The sequence below is a fragment of the Bactrocera tryoni genome, chromosome 5 (genome assembly GCF_016617805.1).
Source record: "Bactrocera tryoni isolate S06 chromosome 5, CSIRO_BtryS06_freeze2, whole genome shotgun sequence".
In the NCBI taxonomy this organism is placed as follows: Eukaryota; Metazoa; Arthropoda; class Insecta; order Diptera; family Tephritidae; genus Bactrocera; species Bactrocera tryoni.
Window position 1 is genome coordinate 9,466,608 of NC_052503.1, and position 21,901 is coordinate 9,488,508.

The following is a 21,901-nucleotide window of genomic DNA, read 5'->3' on the forward strand; positions in this document are numbered from 1 at the left end:
TCTATTTATATGCTAATTACGGTTTACGCTTCACTTTTTCTATTACGATTCGTGCTTTGAAAACGCTTTATTTTTCTTCTTATGCCGAAATGATATACACAAATAATAGGCAATTAACATTTTAATTACTTTTGGTTTACGAACGGCCAGGTGCTCCGAAGCAGTTTTTCATGTAAATGAGGCGCCAACATTATAATTAGCTGTAGACAGGTACATATGTGTGTCATTGTGTCCGTTATAGCCGAAGCGACGTGCTCGTAACTACTCGCTCAACGGCACTTCGGAAGAAGCTTAGCACCTGCAGTGAAGTATAGTTGTTGAAAATCTCCTCAAACATCTATAATAAGCCATTTTGAAAGCCTGAATATTTTCTAATATTTCTCGTCCGGATAATAGATGCCTCAGCTTATTATATAATATTTATGCAGTAATGCTCCAGCAGTGTGGTCTTTATACGACAATAACTGCAAAATTCCATAATCTGAATAATTTCAGCAGCGGGGAGGCGGGAGGTGTGCGCATATTAATTGAAATTATTGAAATTAACACACAACTGTCAAACGGATATTTATTGAACTAAAATATTGGCAAATAGTTGAATTCATTTCTATTCCAGCTTATCTGTTGCAGCTCAAAGCAGTAGATTGCACTATCTTTTGCATTAAAATATTAACTCACATATTCCAACATAGAAGTAGAAAAGCTGATAATATATCATTAATACAGTGTGAACGTTTTGATAAATTTATTTCGTACTTATTGGCACGTTCATGACAGATAAATTGTGTGCTTCCATGTGGGCATGTGTGCGTTGGGCCGTGCGCATATCCTAACCGTAAAATCAAATTCATTTTAATCATCTGAAAACAAAAAGGTAAAAATATGAAATATTCATTTGAAACTCGTTTGTGTTTACGACCACATCACTGCACATAAATCAAATGCTTAATTGCATCGCCTGCAGTTATACGAGTATTAGAAAATAAGTACACAAATTATGCTACTATTTAAATTTATGTCTAATGCTAATGTAAATATATACACTTTTTGAAAATAGACAACAGCAAAGCTCTATAAATTGGAAAGACTAATTAAAGACAGCAATTTGATATTAAAAATATGGCTTTAGTTGTGTCCATGAAAAGTGTGACAAAAAGCACGCATAACTCTTAATTAAATTCGCCAGGTAAGCGATATTTAAAAAACAAAAATGGATTTTGCTAAGTTGGTAGGACTGTCCTTAACTACTATCCCAATTACGAGCGCGATCTCTCAACCAGTTTACTTACAGAAGCTGCTTTGGTCCGCATATCTCAGTAGTGCGTTGCGATTTTTACAATGGATGCAAATATCGAACAGAGAATTTGTCTCAATTTTTTTTCTAACCAAACTTCATTATCAGTGTGATTAAATTTTTTCAAAACTACTTCCCTATGAGCGGTACAAAGCCCTCAAAGACGGTCGAGACATCGTTGAAAACATGTCTCGTCCTGTACGACCTTCGATCACTTCTACTTATGAAAATATTAAAAAAGTGAACAATATGGTACTTGAAAGACGTCAAGCAAGTATTAGAGAGGTGGCAAGGGAGCTCGACATCTCTCGCTAGTCCATTTGAATGATATTGATGGATATTTTTGGGTATGTAACGGATTCTTGCTCGAGTCGTACCTATAAAGTTAATATTTTTTCAAAAAGAGTACGTCAAACAGGTCTCTTGCATGCTTGATAGTGGGATTCCGATTCCACATTGATGTAGAGCATTATAACTGCTGATGAGACATGAGTTTATGAGTTTGACGTGCAAACAAGTCAGCAACCTTCGGAATGGAGGAAGAAAAGGGACTGAAACCAAAAAAATCTCGTCAAAGCCGCTCAGAAATTAAAGGTGAAGCTCATTGTCATCAAAGGCATCGTCCACTAACGTCAACGTTTTACGTGGAAGTCCTCAAGAGACTCAAACGAAAGGTCAATCGGGTTCGACAAGACATCGCACCGCCTTTCTTGTGAGCTACATAACCTAGCCCAGCATTCCAACGCTTCCACAGCCGCCCTACAGCCCAGATGTGGCCCACGGGCTTTTTTGTTTCCTTGCCTGAAAAGGTCGATGAAAGGCAAGCATTTTGGGATGACTGAGGGGATCCAAACAGCATGCAACTCGGCTGACACAGAAGGAGCCTATTTTGAAAGTTTTACAGAATTGTACCGATTCGTTCTATAAGTTTTTTTTTAAATCGACTCAGCCCTATTACTTTCCAGTCAAACCTTGTACGCTACTCAGGTCCAACCTAGACTATTTTGGGCGATTGTAGCAATTGAATGTCGTGAAGATATCTTACCAAATTAACAAGTTTTCCATGCTAAGACTTGAGGTTGACCGATCAGTTTGTATGGCAGCTATACGCTATAGTTGTCCGATCTGAACAATTTCTTCGAAGATGATAGTAAGACCTTAGGTTATATTCTGTCTTAAATTTCGTGAATATATCTTGTCAATTAAAAAAGTTTTCCATACCAGAACCTGTTTCCGAACGTTCAGTTTGTAGATGTCTGCGTCTCAGACAAACAAGCAGCCTTTTGATAAGAGAAGAACTTGTGGGAAATTTCGAAAACTGAAGCCCTAGTTCGGGCATGTGTAGACGGACTAATGAACATGTCTAAAACGACTCAGCTTTTCACGCTGTTCACTTACATACAAACTTTGTTGAGTCTTCGACGTTTCCTTTTCAGTGTTACAAACATCGCTGAAAACTTAATATACCCTGTTCAGGGTATAAAAATGGAGTAGGTATGCTGTCGCCAATCTGGAAAAAGTGAACTTGACTTTTATATTCATTCACAATAAATATAAAGAAAAGTGATCCAGATTTAATATGTACAACCACATGGAGATGATATGTTTGTATACAAATTAAAATACCACAATTGGAAGAGAAACGGGGGAATTGCTTTGTCTTGTTTCTTGTGAAATTTTGCCTATTGCTCTTTTTGCCGCCTATTGTGTTAAATATGATTTATGTTATATTTCACACCAAGAACAAACACATACACACACACGAAAATAATGAGAATTCACACAAAGGCCTCGGGAAAGCTACGCTGAAAGCGGCTGAATGTCCTAAGCTTGTGTCTTTCAGTTGCGTTTGTTTCTTTCAATTTAGCTTCCATGCCACTCCTTGGCGGTTGTATTGCTGCCACGCACTTCGCACATGAGTCAGCACTGCGTCGTCATGTGGAAGCCGCTCGATCCGCTGTGATTTGTGTAACAACATGCCATAATGTAATTTTCGCTCGCGAATTACTGTCAGCAATGAAATTGGGAAACAGACACATTTTGGATGGAGCAATCCTCTTCGCTGCCAACTTACATTTATATGCAAATATGTTGCGAGTTGCGAGCAAAGACACATGAAAATAAATCTTCCTTGGTGTTTCAAGTGTTCGAAGTGTTCAAAATCACTAGTGCTCCAACGTACGCTCTCTAGCGGTACAATTACTCCAACTTTCATAGACACTCCTCCTGCACTCAACAATATAGTCTCGCAAGCTATCGTATAATCAGTCTATCGAAATCTCGTTAACCCATCGTTTGGAACACATTATGACCTCATAAAACGCGCTTCGCCGAATGGTCTAGCCGAAGGGCGGTCATAAAATAATATTAATGAGGGCAATTCTCTACTTCGTTTAGGTCACGCAACAGTGAAAGAACGAAAGGTCAATATTTTGAGGAAAGTAAGTGTTGCCATCATGAGGGTGTACGCGAGTAGAACTTTCCGAAATTGAAAAACAGTTATTTAATTATTAAAATACTCGCCTCATTCCTTAATCGAACGAGCTCAATGTGCGTATTTATGAAAAACTTTTCGGTCTTCGATAATTTCAAATCGAATAAATGAACTAAGACTTGAGTAAAATTCATTCTAATACATTGTAGATACACAAATGAAAGCTAACGATCAGGGCAGTTCGAATATCATAATAACTTAAAATACCTCTAGTTGTCCAAAAAAGAAAATCATTTAATTACATAGGCACACACACAGTACATACTCATTTGTCTAGCCGACACTGCCGCAGCCTTAAGTGGCACAAATCCGCAATGCTCGAATTCACTCGACTTGAGTGTGTGTATGCTTTAATCGTATTTGACTTTTTGATTGTCAGGTAAGTCGTTACAACAACCTTGACTAAACAAACAAACAATCAAATCAACTTTAATCACTGGGGTTCGGTGGGCAGTGCCAATAGCGCACCCCCGTTTACCAATACAAACACACCCACAGCTGCGCCTACCGAAACAAAGTTTCGCAAGATTCCGTTAAGAACACCCGTTTTCTATTGTATGGTAATAGGCGAAGAATAAAAGTTACACAATTTCGGTTGACATTTGGCGAGACGATTTACGCTTGACAACTATGTTAATTGCTTTGCGCTGTCTGTCACCGAGCTCACGTTAATTGGAGCTGGAGTTTTGTCGGGAGGGTGTGCGTTTATTTGACGCTGACACAAATTGAATTCGGCGTGTTGGGATTAACTCTGTTTGATCATGCCATGCCTGTGAGTACTTAAGGAAACGCTGTTGGAACACCTTTCTCTCGGTTGATTTTTGTAGCACTGAACAAAATTATAAGACTTTGTGAGCATAACACTATAAAGAATAAATAACAGGAAATAATAGGAAATGTTTATACGAAGCAATAAAATTGAAACCGAGAATTATCATAAATATTGTAAAGCAACTATGTGATAAAGAAGGGAGATACGAGATCCTTTTCAAGCCTTAAATTCGATTAGCTGTCCATTGCTAATTAATGAAGTAAAATATATACATAAAAGATAGAAAAACTATACTAATATGAGGGTAATGGAAGTCACAGAGGTTTGAAAGCCGAAATTATATGTTCCCGACATCTTTCGCTTGCTTTCTTGGAAAATATTTCCTGGGATTCTCTTTAAACTAATACACTACTCTCCCACTGTTGTACTTTTGTAAACATTCATACATTGTAGGAAGCTTTGCTTAACCATTCCGAAATGGATTTTGTAAATAATTGAGTAGACTTTGGCAATTTATTAGTTGGTTACACCAACAAAAACAAAAAATAACAAATTCTACCAGAAAAGCGAAAAGTCCTTTAGCAAAAATCTTCTTTTCGTTCACCTCAACTGTATTTATTTATGAATGTACAAAGATTCTCGAATATTGATTCCGCGCTTATCGCACGAACAAGATGCCAATGCGCACACCAGCGACCAGGAAGAACCCCACGTCTCGGCGGACGCTTGCCGGAGTGGTTGCGGCAACAGGCTGTAACAGAAGGTGTGCTCCTACCGCCAAGGAAATGGGTAAGTTTTTGCACGGAAAGTGAAACAAAATGAGGTTACAAATAAGGTAAACACAAAGCGCAAATTTCGTTACGGAAACGTGTCAAGTGTCGCTGATTTGACTGACAGAAATTTGCGTTTCCTAATATTTTTTGTTAGCATTTTTCAACAACTTGCTGGCGTTTATAAGCTCGCCGGAGCGAATGTGCGAAATGTGCTTATGAACATTCATTTGTTGTTGCTTTTGCATATGTGTGTATGTGTCAAGCCGCATTTCTCACTTGTCACCTGCGAATGCCAGGCCAAAGGAGAGCAGCAAGTGTCAGCGCGCAATTTGATTTTGCTCTTTGCATAGAATATTCGAAGTGAAATGGTGAATGGCGAAGGCTGCGAAAGGAATCAGCACGCCGGCTGATCTAGAAATGAAAGCAAGCACCGAAAAAACTCTGTCTCGTCACTCCACTTACTTAAATCGGGATAGAGCGTTCGGAATGAGGTTACAAATGTCTTTTGTGCACGAAAGTCCACACAAACACCCTCAGAATGGCATAACGTTGCAAACGAATAACGTATGAATATGCATGTTAATGGGCACGTTTCTACATTTATTTGCCTGTGGCTCTGTGATCTGAATTTCTCGCATTTACTCCAAAAACAACAACAACAGCTACGCAAGCGGTTGGAAATGACTTTTCCTTTTTTGAATTCTTAAAGTTTTTCAATGCAAAAAGCGCTTTTAATCTAGTTTTTTTGAAATATCTTTTGGAATTTGTAAATAGAAGAGTCGGGAGTGTGCTAATTACAGAGAAGAGAAGATTAATTTAGACGGTTTGGAATCTGAAAAAATAAGCTAAGCTAAACGAATAAGAAACGCGAAACAGTATTAGCTATTTCGAAAAGTTTCGAGAATAACAAAGGTTTGATGAGAGTGGCACAAAATCATCTCATAATCTCTTCAACTACTCGAATGATGTAGTTTAATCTGGCAAGTGTTCTTCCCCAGGATTTTTGTTCATTTTTTAAATCACTCAAACATGCAATAAAGCTTCAAACACTTTTTTGAAATGCCTCTTTCCGAGGCCTCTAGAGAACTCGAGTTTCGATACAGTGTCTGAAACAGTACGCTTGTGTATATGGAATTAAAAGCTAGACGTAAGTCCCATAAAGAGAAATTTCACTTTTGATATAATCATTGCCTCTTGTCAACTTAAGCAAACACTTAAAAAAGTTTCACAATTTCCAAAATTGGCACAACTGACCTGTCAAACAAGCGAACAAAATACGTTCATAAAACACAGTTTTTAATTGCATGCCAACAGACGAGAATGCCAAAAAAGAGAACCTTAAGGGTTTTGATACCAAAACGAAATGAAAACAAAGCATTGTTGTGAATTATGAGTACACCTTCAGCTAAACAACTCACGCATGCACTTATTGCAGCAGCAAAAAGTAGACACAGTGACTGCCAAAATTGTATTCTTACCTTTTGGAAATCCTACCGTTAAGTAATTAATTATTAATACATTGAAAGTTAGAGGAAGAGAAAACTGAAGTGCTCAGAAGCCTAAAGGCATTGGGGTCCTTGTTTTTCTATATGCTAAAGAATTGAAAATTTCATTGATTGGTGATTTGTCGGCTTTCGCCACTTCCAACTTTTTGCAAAAGACAAAAGATTAGAGCCAGCAAATGCTACTTAGATTCGTATTTTCCTCTTCACGGCGCTAATAAATGCATTTACTTCCATTCTAGGAATTCCAAGTGACTCAGATGCGGTTCTCGAATTAGCTAGCTGTTCCAATAGGAATTCGTATTCAGACCGATTACACACGAATCCACAAAAAGGGAAACCCTACAATCTGTGTCAACTACTGTGAGATAATTTTCTTCCATCATCGCATATAAGATTCTTTTGATCGTACTGTGTAAAATACTGAAGCTCTACCGTCTGAAAAATCTACAACTGACCAGATATTCACCATGTGCCAACTCTTGGAAAAGACCTGTGTAAAGAGAATCGACACTCATCATCTCCTCGACGATTTCAAAGCTGCTTTAGACAGCATGAAAAGGAGCTGCTTTAATGCCGTGATGTCTGAATTTGGTATCCCCATTAAAACTAATACGACTGTGTAAACTGACGTTGAGTTATACAAAAAGCTCCATCAAGATCGGGAAGTACTTCTCCGAGTCGTCCGATACCAAGCGAGGTTCCAGACAAGGCGACTCACTATCGTGCGACTTCTCCAATCTACTACTGTAGAAAATAATTCGAGCTGCGGAACTATATCGATACAATTCGATAAGACTGCACATGATACTGTCAAAAAAGTCTTGCGGTATTTTCACTAGTTGGCGCTGAAAGCGCGTAGTTCTAGTTTTATTCGTCGCATCGGGTCATGCTATACCTTTTTGGAAAGCTCATTTCACGCGCTAACACGTGCTTGATTGATTGTTTATTTAAAGTCGTTCGTGAGTTATAACGTCGCAAACATGGAGCAAAATAAAGAGAAAATACGGCATATTTTACAGTACTACGAGTACTACGATAAAGGCAAAAATGTATCTCAAGCCGCCAATAAAGTTTGTGCAGTTTATGGACCCGATACAGTTTCCATTTCCACCGCACAACGATGGTTTCAACGTTTTCTTTCTGGTGTAGAGGTGGTCGAAGATGCGCCACGCTCCGGAAGGCCTGTCGTCGAAAACTGCGATAAAATCGCTGAGTTGGTCGAAAGAGACCGGCATAGTAGCAGCCGTAGCATCGGTCAAGAGCTGGGCATGAGTCATCAAAAATTCATTTCAATTTCAATAAAAAAAAAATCAATAAAAGTACCTCAAGACTTTTTTGACAACCCATTATAATTGGCTTTAACATTCACGCCATTAGTCCTGCTTTCTCCAGACTGGATAAGGTTGCGAGGCAGATGGGTCTGGTAGTAAACGAGGACAAGATGAAATATCTCCTGTCATCAAACAAACAGTCGTAGCATTCGCGACTAGTCTCCCACGTCACTGTTGATAGTCATAACTTCCAAGTCGTAGATAATTTCGTCTATCTTGGAACTAGCACCAACACCAGCAGCAATATCAGCCTCGAAATCTAACGCAGAATAGCTCTTGCCAACGGGAGCTACTTCGGACTGAGTAGGCAATTGGAAAGTTATGTTCTCTCTCAACGAACAAAAATGAAACTCTACAATTCACTCATCATCCTCGGCCTGCTATAGGGTGCAGGGGCAGTAGACCCCCACTCCGCTGGAAAGAAATGGAGAAGGACCTGGCTTCGCTGGGAATCTCTAATTGGCTCTACCTTGCGAAAAGAAAAAACGACTGCTGTTGTTAACTCGGTTAACACGGTCTCTACGCAAATAAAGAAGAAAAAGAATTCAGATCGTTTAATTGGATTATGATCAGATGACAAAAAAAGTTAAAGCGCCAATCCTACATAATTATAAAAACATGGTAGGCAGGATCGGCGAGCAATTCGGCAAGTAAGTGTAACCTCAAATTTGTGAGCACTTTCCCTTCCACATACCAATGCACATACACAATGCAAAGCCAGCCCACTTTGAAAGTTGCGCAATAAAAGTTTTAATTTATGCGACACTCTCGGCCACTCGACACAGTAGCTGCTTTGCTTTCAAACTGTCCAAAAACAATGCGCCAGCAACGATATTGCCATTGTTGATGCCATTGTATTGCGGGCCATGATGCTGCTCGTGTGGCAAGCCTTTGGCTGATGTTGCTGACAAAGTTTCATTTGTTTTTACTTATACCGTTATAATGCGTCGCTTCTTTGTTGTTTGACTTCTGCACAAATTATTTGTTTATTTTCCTTTTGTGGCTTGGCTTGACTCTCGCAAGAACCGGCGCCATTACTTCACTGCACAGATTTTTTAAATGGCAATCGCATCGCCAGCAGAGTTGCATTTTGCAAAGTCGTCGCTCCTCGCAGTGGTCGGCGGCAGCGATGTGGATTGTGGCTGCTGCAGGGCGTTCGCGTTGTTGCTATTGCACGGTGAGCGCAGCCAAGGCAGAGCTCTGCCAATTCTACATACAAAACAGCGCGTTCGGCTCACTCACACAAACGCATGTGGTTGCCAAGTGTTTGTGTGTGTAGATGCCGAATAAGCGCACACACACATTGTCAATGAAGGGTTGCCGCATATCACTTGTAGTGTGCAACCTGAGGCGACATTTAAATTCGTTGCAGGCTCATGTGGTTATTGCTTTTGTTGCTGACTATATATTGCCATTGTCGCTTTCACTTGCAACACAAACAACAAACTTATTGTGGCAGCGCTGATACTCTGCAATACACCTGAGTACATGCGGAATGCAGAAGGGAACCTGCGTTGTTGTTGTTGCACTAACCTAGTAGTGTGTGGCGTGCCGCATGCTGCAAAGCAGATTTATGTGTCGACGCAGAAGCTGTGCAACAATGCCAAACACCAAATCGACGGAGAAGAACAAATTTGGCTGAGGTAAAATTTAGGTGATTGCCGAATGTGTGCGCGAGTGTGTGTGTGTGTATCTAAATTATTGAAGTGGTTAACGGAGATGTCTGTGCGCGGCGTTTGAATTAGTTCACACAACTGCGTGTGACCAAGCAGCCGAGCGGAGCCGCTCGAACGTGCCACTGATTTGACCGCAATACATTACAAGTGCATGTACTATAATATCTATATGTGTGTGTGTTTCTACGCATGTATATGTAGGCCAGCCCTTGCTACCCGAGCACCACTTGCCACTGCTGTACAATTTATATGGTGCGACAGCGGCCAGGTAATGCGTAACGACGCGAGATTGCGACTCTCGCATATGTGTGCGTAAATAGAGGACTGTTTTCGCTGAAAATCCGGATAAATTATAATATAACGACCGCGCGATAAAGTGGCATTGTAATGTAGAAGTGGCGCAAGGCAGCAAAAATTATGGCATTTCAACAATCGCCACGCCAATAACATCAGTAATGGTTGCGCCCATTGTGCCGCAGTTAGACCGCAATAACCCATCAGCTCGACCGCCAACCCATTAACGCTAAGTTTGTTACACCTATGGCCACAAGCAACGCCTCTCGAGTGCGTGATGGTGATAAATCGGCGGTCGAATGTTCCGATTATTAGTGGTGTTGTCGCTGCTCTGGGTTCGACTTGCCGTTCAATACCCTCCAGTTGCCCTTCTAATTCCACGGCTTCCGTGAATTTTGGTTTCCTTAGCATTTGCTTGAAAATTTTGTATCGCGCAATAATTCAGCGACTGTGGAGTGCTTTCGGTTAAGTCAAGGTTACCGTGAAAATTAAAAAAATTCAACTAACCACGGACAAATTACTCGTTTGAGAGTTTGTTTATTAAAAAAAAGGGATTTGTAAAAAGGTGTTGCGAACCCACTTTTGTGTATGTGCTGTATTCCTCAGCATTCAAATTGCTAATAACAAGCTCTATATAGGATCTAGTAGTACCAGAAAGCCTCGGCATAGACAGAGCAACTTATATCTACGAAACATATAGTATACTCTGTGTTAAGGATACTGAGAGATTGAGTTATTGGATTATGAGGATGGGATGTATAGTTTCAGTTCAAGTTTTCATGCCGCAACGATTTACGAAGTGATGTTTTATATACTACGGATTTTTGCCTTTTGTAGTAGACAGCAGTAAGACGCATTTATTGCTTAGTCATAGCGTAATTACGCAAACTCTTCATTTATGTATTATGCAGCTTAATGGAGAAGTTATGAATACTTGACAACCAGATAGAACAAGACAAAGGCCTGACTAGTCAGCCGATACATTTTCGTACAGGTCCATCTCAACTAGAATAACCTAACCCAAAAGTTCCAGGATATCAAAGGAAGTAAGGAATATCAAATAATAATAGTTTATCGTCGAAAAGATTCTAAACATGACTCAAAATATTCCAATTTCAGATTTTGAAATAATCATCTCGATTTAGAAACTGTTATTAAGAACAAATGGAATCCTAGACCTTAGCTTATCCAAGTAGTGGTACTTTTTTCAATAGCCCTTTTTCGACAGCTGTAATGTTATGTTATTTTTGTTCAGTATTTTGTTTCCATCGCTTCACTCCAAAGTTCCAAAAATAACCCATGTTTTCGCGCTGAATTTTGTTCAGCGATGAGACCTGTTTGTGACTCAATGGGTATGTAAACAAGTAAAGTTGCCGCATTTGGGACAAGAGGAACCTTAAAAAATTCTAAGGCTATATGCTTATCTAGAAAAAATAACGGTTTGGTGTGGTTTGTGAGCCGGTGGATTTCCTCAAAGATAATACCGGTGAGAACGTAACCGTCAATGTGACCGTTATGGCGCCATGATAACCAATTATTTGATGCCTGACATTGAAGCTCGGGATCTCGGTGAGATTTGGTTTCAACAAGTCGGAACCACTTCCCACACATCGCATCATTCTAATAAATTGCCGTGAATTGTGATAAATTTGATGTTCTTCTGACTAGTTCGGTGCCAGCTCGATATTTCTTGCTAGGCTTCTAGGTTATATGCAAATCACCGGAGTATGTGCTCAACAATGTGTGTAGGTGGTCGGAATTTTGTCATATCATCAGTTTCCCATCAGGAGCATTAGCGAACGGTATGCATTATAAATTGCAACCAACACATTCGTACACATCCTTTCTTTAGACACTCATTATATTGCTTTGTTTCTCTTGTTCTTGCTGTTGCTGTTATTTCTGTTGCTGCTGCTGCCTTTCTGTCATTGCCTTGTCTCTGATGTTGTATTATATCGTCGGATGATGCTTTGAAATGTTCCATAATTTCAATAGACTCACCTGCTGGCACTGCTCTTCACTTCTTTTCTTCGCTCGTTCACTGGCACACAACTAACTAAGTGACTCGGCTATTGTTCGAGTTCCAGCTGCTCGCTTCTGTCTTTGCCATTCTGTTTGTCTATTGTGAGCATAATTTCCACATTTACCTGTTACTGCCGTGCCAACCATGCGACGTATGTGTCGCCAGCATTGCCTAAGTATTGGAGCGCTGCACATACTCGTGTGTGTTATCGGATCACATATTCAGTCACTCATAATTACATACACATTCCTTCTTTGCTTCTTCACTTCTTTCTGCATTGCAGTCTGGAGCAGCAGAAATTTCCTCATTTAATTTGCTTTGTGCTCGTCGATGCATTGCCTTCGCCTTCCGTCCCTTTATGCTTAGATAGTACTAATAAGTATACTGGCACAGAGCACACACAACCAATGACAGCCTTGAACAATGCGTATATATGTAAGTTTATACAGAAATAACTTTGTAACACAACATTTCCTTTGAAAATATGTCTTTTCGCAGCCTTCTGAATATCGCCGTGTCTTTGTTGGTCGTCGGTTTATTAGGTGCCTATTAACTAGCTGTAATGATGTATATGGTTGTAAAACTTACACCCTGTGATATTAGTTCGGGTCTATTAGGAAAGAGATTCATAAAAAAAAGTATGCTCAAAACTAAAAAAAATATATTTGATCTATTAATACCTCTGCATTTCACTTGTCCAATATTCAAAATTTCATTTAAAAACTCAACGTAAAGGACTACTTACTTGTCATGTAGAAGAACAGCGTCAGGAAGGCGATCATCTTGATGTGCAGCTCGTGAGCTAAATGCTCAGCTCGCAGCAGCAATGAAACAACCGTTAACCGTTATTGTTTGTTGAGGTAACCGAGCTAGCGCCTAGGTTTCCACGAACGATTTTTATTTGTAAAAATAATTTTCCACTGATGTTAAATATTCTATGCGTTTAGAAGCACAAAAACACTTCACTTCAAAAACTGCAAAAAATATCCAACCAAAATGCACTCACACACGTTTACGCGTTTATAGAAGCGGCTCTCTGGCCACAAGCGCCCAATTGCATAATCTCATTCACGCGTCAAAATTTGAGTGCGGCAAGTGCCACTCACCGTGAGTGAATCAAAAAAACAACCCGAACAATGACGAGAATCGCGCACAAAATCACCGACAGACAAACACGCAAGCGCCTATGTAAAATTGTTTGTGTGTGCATGCATTTACATATGCAAAGTGACCGCGCCAAGTGCCCAAATTTATGTTTTTGAACCCGCTTTTTAGGCGTTCGTTTTGGTTTTTCTGTTGGCGGTTGCACAGTTTCGCGATTTCCGCTCGGCCAACGAGCCTTTTCGTCGTAAATTACCGTTGTCTGCACTTCACTTTTATTGCATTTATTGGGCCGTTATATTTCACTTATTTACTATTTTTCACACTTTTTGTGCAATTCTGTTATTTTCGCGTTTACCAGCTTTATTTAGTTACCGCCACTCAGTTTCCGGCATCCGGCTTTGCATTCGACTAGCGCCTGGGCGTATGCGTATTTACAGGCGTTCGCCGCCCGGTACAGTATACGGATTTGTTTTTACACTAGCCGACCCACTTACCCGCGTAGAGCTTGGTCGGATGGTAGCGAGTTTGTAACGGTCGATATGTGGCACTGTTTGCCGACGCGCCGCAATTCACTGCCAATTTTCACACGCGACCCCGGAAACGCTCGCTAATTCGACGCTTCGACGAAAGTGTGCTCGCCTACAACAGACAACAACAACATTCGTTTTTATTGCTAATCCACGCTTTCGTACGTCCTGCTTTTGTCTGCAAAATTTGGTGCGCTTAAACGACGCAGACACTGCTTTTTATTTGCGGCCACTTAAACGGCCAGCGAACTCTAAGAAGCGTTGCTTTGGACTAAACTTGATGTTATTTTCACTTTTGTGAGTTTAAATTGCGCAATAATCTGAATTTTTTATTATTTTCAAATATTTTTTAAATAAACAATTACTCGAAAACTGCTTGCTTCACTTTAATAATTTTCTGTTTGGGATATTATAAGGAATCTCAACATTTTTAATAAACCCCTATTTTTACTCTGAAATTATTTATTCAAATTTTTTAAACGCTTTTTGATTCAAAACCCATTATATTATTTCTGTATTATTTCCTCTGAGTCGGTTCTTACCTTTCATTAAGAATTACGAATTTTACGAATTTTTGTTTATTTATATTTAATCAATTTGACTTTTATCTTTCGTGTTTTGTTTTTAGAAGCTCAAGCTCTCCGCAATCGATTCACTTTTAAATAGACTTCCGCTCCGGTTTCGGTGTCGGCGCCGATTGCTTGCAATGTGACGCGTCAATCAGGCAGATTTTGCATATCTCAGCTTGCTGTATATCCGTGTGGTCTATTTTTACTTCACTTATTCAAATATGCATACAGCGCCACGGTTTCTAGCACAATCGAGCAATTTTTCTATCGGCGCGGTTATTGATCATAGTTGCCCAATTTGTTGCACACTCGGCGCTTTCCGGTTTCAACGTCGCGGCTTTTCGCCTTTTTCTCCCTTTTTTCGTTCGCTTTTGCTTTTGAATCGTGTTCGCAGTTGTTTGTTTTACTCCAGTTTCCGCGCTGTTGCAGAATTTTAATTAAGAGCTTGTGTTAAAAATGACGCTTTATTATTTTGCTGTATTATGCGATTTTTGTTGGTATGTGTGGGTGTGCATAGATACGTGCAGCAAACACTTTCATACATGCAAATAAAAGACTCACCGTTTTTTACGGTACTTCGTGTAAAATTCTATTTTTTACTTTAAAGTTGTGGTGAGCGCGGAATGCGGCGCGGTTTGCAAGCGTTTTTGCTGCTGCAAATATTTGCGATATTTGTTTGAAATTTAATTTTTTAATATTTGCTCGCGCAAACAATTTCGCGTTGTTGCCACATGACGTGCGCGTTGGCAATTCACAACGAGGGAATTACGGTGCTTAATTACTTAACACCGAAGCGCTGATAGCCTTTTATTTCAGTAATAATGGGCGCTAATGCCGCGCGGCAGCGCTGTGCAGTCGACCACATGAATGCCTGCCGGCTGTGCCTTTTTCACTCGAACTCGGTCGGGCGTGCGTATGCGGAAAAGTTCGACTGTTTGGCAGCACTCAGCGGCACATCGTTGCTGGTGGGTGCTTTGTGGCGCCACAAACGCACAAATATGCGCAGTTCTCACGGCAGATTTCGCAGTTGGCGCGCCCACAAATCGTTGTTGTACTTTCGTTTGTTGCACTTGTTTTGCTTTGGGTTAGTTGGGCTTTTTTGTAGGCAGTGAGTATGGTGGGCCGCGTCAGCTATGCGTAAATTAACTGCCAGCAGTGCGCTGCCACACCACTGATTAACCGTTGTTACGTGGCAATTTTAGTTATTGCAGTTATTGTTGATGTTGCCAAAGCCTTTAAGCCGCAACAATTTTCGGATCGAATGTGGAAATTGAATTTAATAAAAGCGCATTTGCATTATTTGGTAACAGTAAGCTGTGGCTTTGTTTTGTAAGCACCCCGAGTCGGGCACAAATACACTAAATCACTCATACGCCGTGTCGTGCCCTATAAATTGTACATATGGCTGTATTTTTGTCGGCTGAAACGCGCGTTTTTAACAAATGGCTTTGACTCGTTCTTATGGCCGCACTAGAAATGTCAAATTTCAATTAAATCATTACCTTTATGGTTTCACTTTCGGTTTCATTCAATTACCGCTTAATATCGCTTCGTTGCGTATTTGTGTAATAGTGTTTATTTGTTTATTTTTCTGGCGGCTGCCCAGCACCAGCTGCCAGCATAGCTGTCACAGCACAATAAATGGAAAAATGACTGGCCATTTATAAACCTACAGCCATTTGTGTAACCGATTTTCTTCTATTCCCTCACCCGCTTAGCCACTTATCATTTTTCACATTTTTCTTCATTGCTGCTTTGGCACTATTTCGTTTCTCCGCACTTATTTGATTGAATTGTCGCTTTATGGCTATTGTAGTTTTGCCTTTCTCTGTTACTTGAATGGCCTTTGCGGTTAATATTATTGCTTACTCACTTCCCTTCCACCGAAAGGTCAACAATACGTTTGTATGCGGCGTCGCTTCTTGAGAAATTGTTCGAATGGCAGACCACAAAACACTGCAATTAAACAGAAACATAACGAAGTTAGTTGAGCAAAAAAAACGTGAGGCTTAAAAATAGTATTTAGACCTAGAACTAATCACTATCTTCAAAAAAGGTTAGTTTAAGGGATTGGAGACTACTTATTTACGCATACTCGAATTCCTAATAAACCACGCTCTGGTCGACCTATCGTTGAAAAAGTGGATGAAATTATGGAAAAGATTGACCAAGACCGTCACATAAGCAGGAATGGCATCGCCAAGGAGCTCAGCATTCATCATCAAACGGTTTTGAACAATTTAGAAAAGGCTGGCTACAAAAAGAAGCTCGATGTTTGAGTACCACATGAGTTGTTTGTGAAAAATTTAATGGACCGAAATGAAATCGAACCATTTCTGAAGACAATAGTAACAAAGGACGAAAAGTGGATCAAATACGACAATAATGTGCCAAAAAGAATATGGTCCCAGCGTGGTAAAGCTCAATAAATGATCGCAAAGCCAGGATTTACGCCTCGAAAGATTATGCTGAGTGTTTGGTGAGATTGGAAAGGAATCATGCACCATGAGCTACCACAGCACGGTCGAACGATTGACTCCACATTTAACTGTCAACAACTTATGAGATTGAAGCAAGCAATCAAAAAAAAGCGGCCAGAACTGATCAACCGAAAAGGCGAAGAGAAACCAGAAAAGTTTTACACTGATGGAATATTGACGGCGGAAAAATGGCAAAGAGGGTCGACCAAAAATACTAGTCTTGCCGTATGTCTTCATGTAGTGCAGATTGCCAACTCGCACAATTACCTTAGAAATTGAATAAAGCCAATCGCATTTTAGTCAACTCTCTTAACACTTTAATATCTTTAAGGCGCTTTGTTTCTACTCCATTGAATTCCTTGCATTTCAATAGTATCGGAAATATCGCTTTCGAACGCTAGGGGCTTGCTTTCGCGCCTATCAAACTTCATAGCAAAAAACAAAAGAACATGTAGCCCTGTTTGTATGTTAGTTTGTGTATTCTTCTGTTTTGAAATATACTCTGCAGCATGGACCACTTGCGTCGCCCATTGAATTTGCGCTTTACATTTTCAATTTTCTACGCTCCATCACTTTCGGTTGTCATACCTACCCTTCAACGTCCTGCCATATTACACTCGCTTAGCTATTTCGGTGTTCAATTTACATACATAGACATGCACAGTTAGCTCTTGAAGGCTGAGGACTGAAGGCTGCACCCTTACCACAGCAGAAACTTCCTGCTTCTCTCCTGGTGTTCGCGCGAAGAGCAAATGGTCAAAAACCTTTCAGCAACTCATTACTTGAGAGAATATATACATACGCGTTTACATGTAGCTTAATATATTCTCGCGCTGATGGCAATGCTCGTTAAAAAGCTGTCAATCAATTATATTTTGCTTTAATTAAGCTGCGCGTAGCTGGTTAAAATAGAAAAATTGTTGCTTTAAACTTTCTATTCCTTTCATTTCTAATTTAAAATTAAGCAGTTAGGCCTGCAGCTAGCTCTTCCTTATTATGCATACGTAAATATACATTATGTATGTATATCGTCACCAAAATAACGAAAATTGATATAATAAAAACCACTCAAATTGAAGCAAAATTTGAGTTTTGGTTATAAAATGGTTATATATTAGTTATATGTTGGTTATATATTGGTTATATCTGACAGCGGAAACTTGAAATTTTATGCAAAATATATGTATGTAATATGATGTAGTGAATCGTAAACAATAAAAAACTCAATTTCGACATTGTTTTGGATATTAGGTGTCGATATATAATTCTATATATATCTGTTTGGTATATCTGTTACAAGCAACCTTTGGGTAAACAAAACTACAACTAACTAATTTTATAAAAAAAACCTTTATATCGCTAAAACATTATTCGATTTTTCGTTCTAGAGATATTTCAATGAATTTGCGTTTTCGATCCGACTTAAGCATTCGTACAATCGCTGGCTTTCTTCATGCCTTTCTAAAGCCTCTAAGGATAGACGCATTCGGCTCTCATTTCTCGCAGTGCATCAGCAAGCGTCTGTCAGGCAATTGCTGAAGAACATTCACTTTGTGCTTTCATACCCAGGCTTGCCACTCGAAAGTGCATTGCCGCTATATTTACGAGAGCAGATGCGATGTTGCAAGGTTAATACTAACGTTATTGCAGCCAATATAACCAATTTATGCATACGGGCACATGTCAAGCTCTGTATCTGTGCAATTGTTGCTTTCATTTGCATACTCGGCCGTTTTTCTCCATGCTTGTTTTATCTCTCAGCTCGGCTCAATGAATTCAAAATGTCAATGATGAACTTTTCATTGACAGCGTCAAGCAGAAACGTCGAGGCCGGTTCAATAAGCGGCGATGAGTTTTTCTATTTCTGATCCTTCCAATTGACATATAATGGCGAGATTCATTTCCACTCGTGTGTATGCATTGGCACTTGCTTTCATTAGATTGGATTGAAAGCTCATATGTATGCATATAAGTATGTTTATGTAGATGAGTGAGGGCGTAGAGCTAAGTGGTTCAAGTGCACGGACGAATGATGCACGAGTTCAATTAAATTTAAAGTAAAGTCTTAGTGATGAACGTTGTACTAATTAGAAGCATATTGGAGAAAATGGGTATGAGATGACTACGTCGTTCAAAGGTTGGCTTAAGTAGTTCTTAATGAAAGCAAATAAGACTGAGATTTCTTATTCGGAAATGGCTTTAAAAAATTCACAAAAAAATTATAAGTAGGTTAGCTTAAGTAGTTCTTAATGAAAGCAAAAAAGATTGAAATTTCTTATTCGGAAATGGCTTTGAAAAATTCACAAAAAAATTATAAGTACATAAAAAAGTAAAAACTTGGAATAGTTGAATGTAGATAAAGTAAAAGTAAAGCTATTTACGATTGAAGATACCCTTGAAATCAGCATAGCTGTTTTCTATCATTGAAAACCTTATATATGAACAAGGAGGATCATTTCACAATATTATCAGGCTGAGAAAGCAGGTCTTTGTTATTTGCTAAAAATTGCCGATCTTGGCTTATTTTCAGTAATTAATTTTGAAATATAAATTTTGAAAAAGTATTTTTCTTCTCACAAATTACTACTCTCTCAGCCACTCTCACTAACTTTACAAGCATTGTGCTTTCCAAGCATTGCTTTTAGACTGATATCAAAGAAATATAGCTGATTTTGACAATTAATTTTATGCCAGTGCTATATGTGCAGATCTCTTCACATTTTAATCGGAAAATAAACAAACTAAAGCACTTGAGACATTTTTTTCGTAGCCATGCAAAAAGCATCCAATTACAAAACAATCTTTTAAAAGCATATCAACAAAACACTGACGGCGTCGAGCCAAGTGTGAAAAGCTAGACGCCAATGCAGAATCGGCAAAACATAAATTGTTTACGTTAACATTGATTTTCACGCTTGGAGAACACAGAACAGCAAGTGCATAAACGGCAGGCCTTTGGTACGCCTGTCAGCGGTGCTATGTTTGGCGCAAAAACAAAAATAGAAACGAAAACAAACGTTCTTCTACACATGCGGCCCCAGTTAAGCACCCTTGTCGCACCCACTCACTAAGTGGATTTAGATCAAAGTGACGCTAAAGCGAGATGAGCAAAGCAGCCGCATTAAACAGACATTACAGCATTGCTGTTGTTGTTGTTTTGGCGTTTCATTTAAGTAGTATTTGCTGATAAATATTTATGTCAAAAAACTACTCACAATTTGTGGCAATTTAAATGGTTTCGTAGAATAAATGGAATTCTTCAATGCTTGGCGTGCTCGCTACGAAATATTCTTTAATTAATCGGCATATTTTTCACGCTTCGGATATGTGGAGGCAGCCATAAACAAAACAGGCTTAAAAATTAGAAAATCTTGTCAAGAGACAGCTCAAAGAGAGCTTAACGCAGGTAATAATTATGATACTCTTATCGCAGAAGTAATTCGTTACAAGATTCAGCAAAGGATCGTTTGTTCTTAGTCGGCAGCGAGGCTATCTTTCGAGCCATTCGGGGTATATTTCTTTCGCAGAATATTCTAGCGGACTTTAACAGCAAAATGCCTTACATAGCTAACCCAAATTTTATAAAGATCAATTCATTTTCTGCACTATAATAATTTATTCTATTTCTGAGGAGGTTCAATCTACTTAGAATCCAGTGCTGTATTTATAAGTAATCTTAATAACGTTGGGTATTAATACCAATCAAGCGTCCATCCCACGCAAATTTCTTATCAATAATACCTGATGTTATTTGGATTTGAACTTTTTATGGGCTTTCTTATTAATATTTTACAACACTCATTGGCTGCTCAGTAAAAATCACCTTCACTTTTTACAGCATCTTCGATTATCTATGCCTGCGGATGTTCGTGATGTTATGATCACAGCCCCGGCCTCACTGTGCAAATACCAAACCATTAGCGTTCAGGGGAAGACGCAATGGACGCATTGTTGTTGGAGTTGGTGGCGCTTCTATTGACAGCCAAAACAAAACACAAATTTTTTTACGCGTTCATTGAATTTCACGTATTTGCGTATTTAATGGCACTTTTCACTTTTTAAGCACGAGCCTATTCTTCAGATTCTTCTGCTTCTTTATTTTTGGATTTTTTTTTAGTTTCGCTTATCACCTGCACAAGCTTTTAGCCATCACCAACACTCGACCGCCAATATATTTACATATGTATGTATTTACATGGGTTTCCATGCTTCGCACTCCGCTTTCGTCTAGCTATATTCGTTCTAGAGATTTTATCGTTTGGCTTGTACGTGCCTTGGTTAACAACAAATGCAAATTGGCGGTTGAGCGAAAAAGGGCAGGTAAGGAATTTGTGGCAATAGGAAGGTTCAATGAGCGCTTCTTCCTTCGAATCTATGCCACTTTGCACAACGCAGCTACGTTCAATCGCGCTGTCAGTCACACTGTCACATTCACTGTCACTGCCTCTGCCTCTGTCACTATCACGTGCGCGACGGTCGCTACGCTTCCGCAATGCAATTGACGTTTGACACGCGGCGCGCGGTTCACTACTCACAACACTACTCTGGCGCCGTGTTTGAGGGCAACACACTCGTTAAATTTCGTACCAAGTAGTTCGATTCGATTCAAATCAATACGATTCGCGACTCAGTCTGTGCGTCGCGCACATCAGGTGTTACAGACGGAGCGTTAGTCGATTCACTTGCTTGCGTTCTCAGGCGCTGTTGCACTGATACTGATTGCGACGCGCTGTTTTTCCGATTCGCCACCAGCCTGTTGGTGTATGTGCGTCCGCCACTGTTGGCTGTGAGCCTTGTACTTGGCGCTTTGACATCCAGCAGCGACAATTTTAGCGCCGAGCAGCGCGCCAGCAGCTCCATGCAACACGACAAAGAAATTGGCGAAGAGACGGCACAATTCGCTTGCCGAGAGCGCAAAAAGCGGTGCTGGCTGAGTTTGTTAGCATATAGCATGGTCTCTGTGTTGACTTTTAGAGGCGCACGAGGGCAGGCGACTCTCTGTGCCGCACATAGCCGAAGAAGGATTACGGCTGATGGAGCTGCGCTCACCTAGAGCTGT

General features: G+C 39.8%; 1 protein-coding gene across 2 annotated transcripts in view; it reads right to left on the bottom strand.

The window, feature by feature from the left end:
- The window catches only part of LOC120777811, a 178,162-nt gene extending 156,540 nt beyond the window's left edge, over positions 1-21,622 (bottom strand). For both annotated transcript variants that reach the window (XM_040109347.1, XM_040109348.1), the window contains exons 1-2: positions 20,666-21,622; positions 12,908-16,318 (exon numbers count right to left, since the gene is read on the bottom strand). In XM_040109347.1, coding sequence (XP_039965281.1) covers positions 12,908-12,944 — 37 coding nt within the window. In that variant the 5' untranslated portion in view covers positions 12,945-16,318; positions 20,666-21,622. The remainder of the gene's footprint in view (positions 1-12,907; positions 16,319-20,665) is intronic.
- Positions 21,623-21,901: the final 279 nt, after the last annotated feature.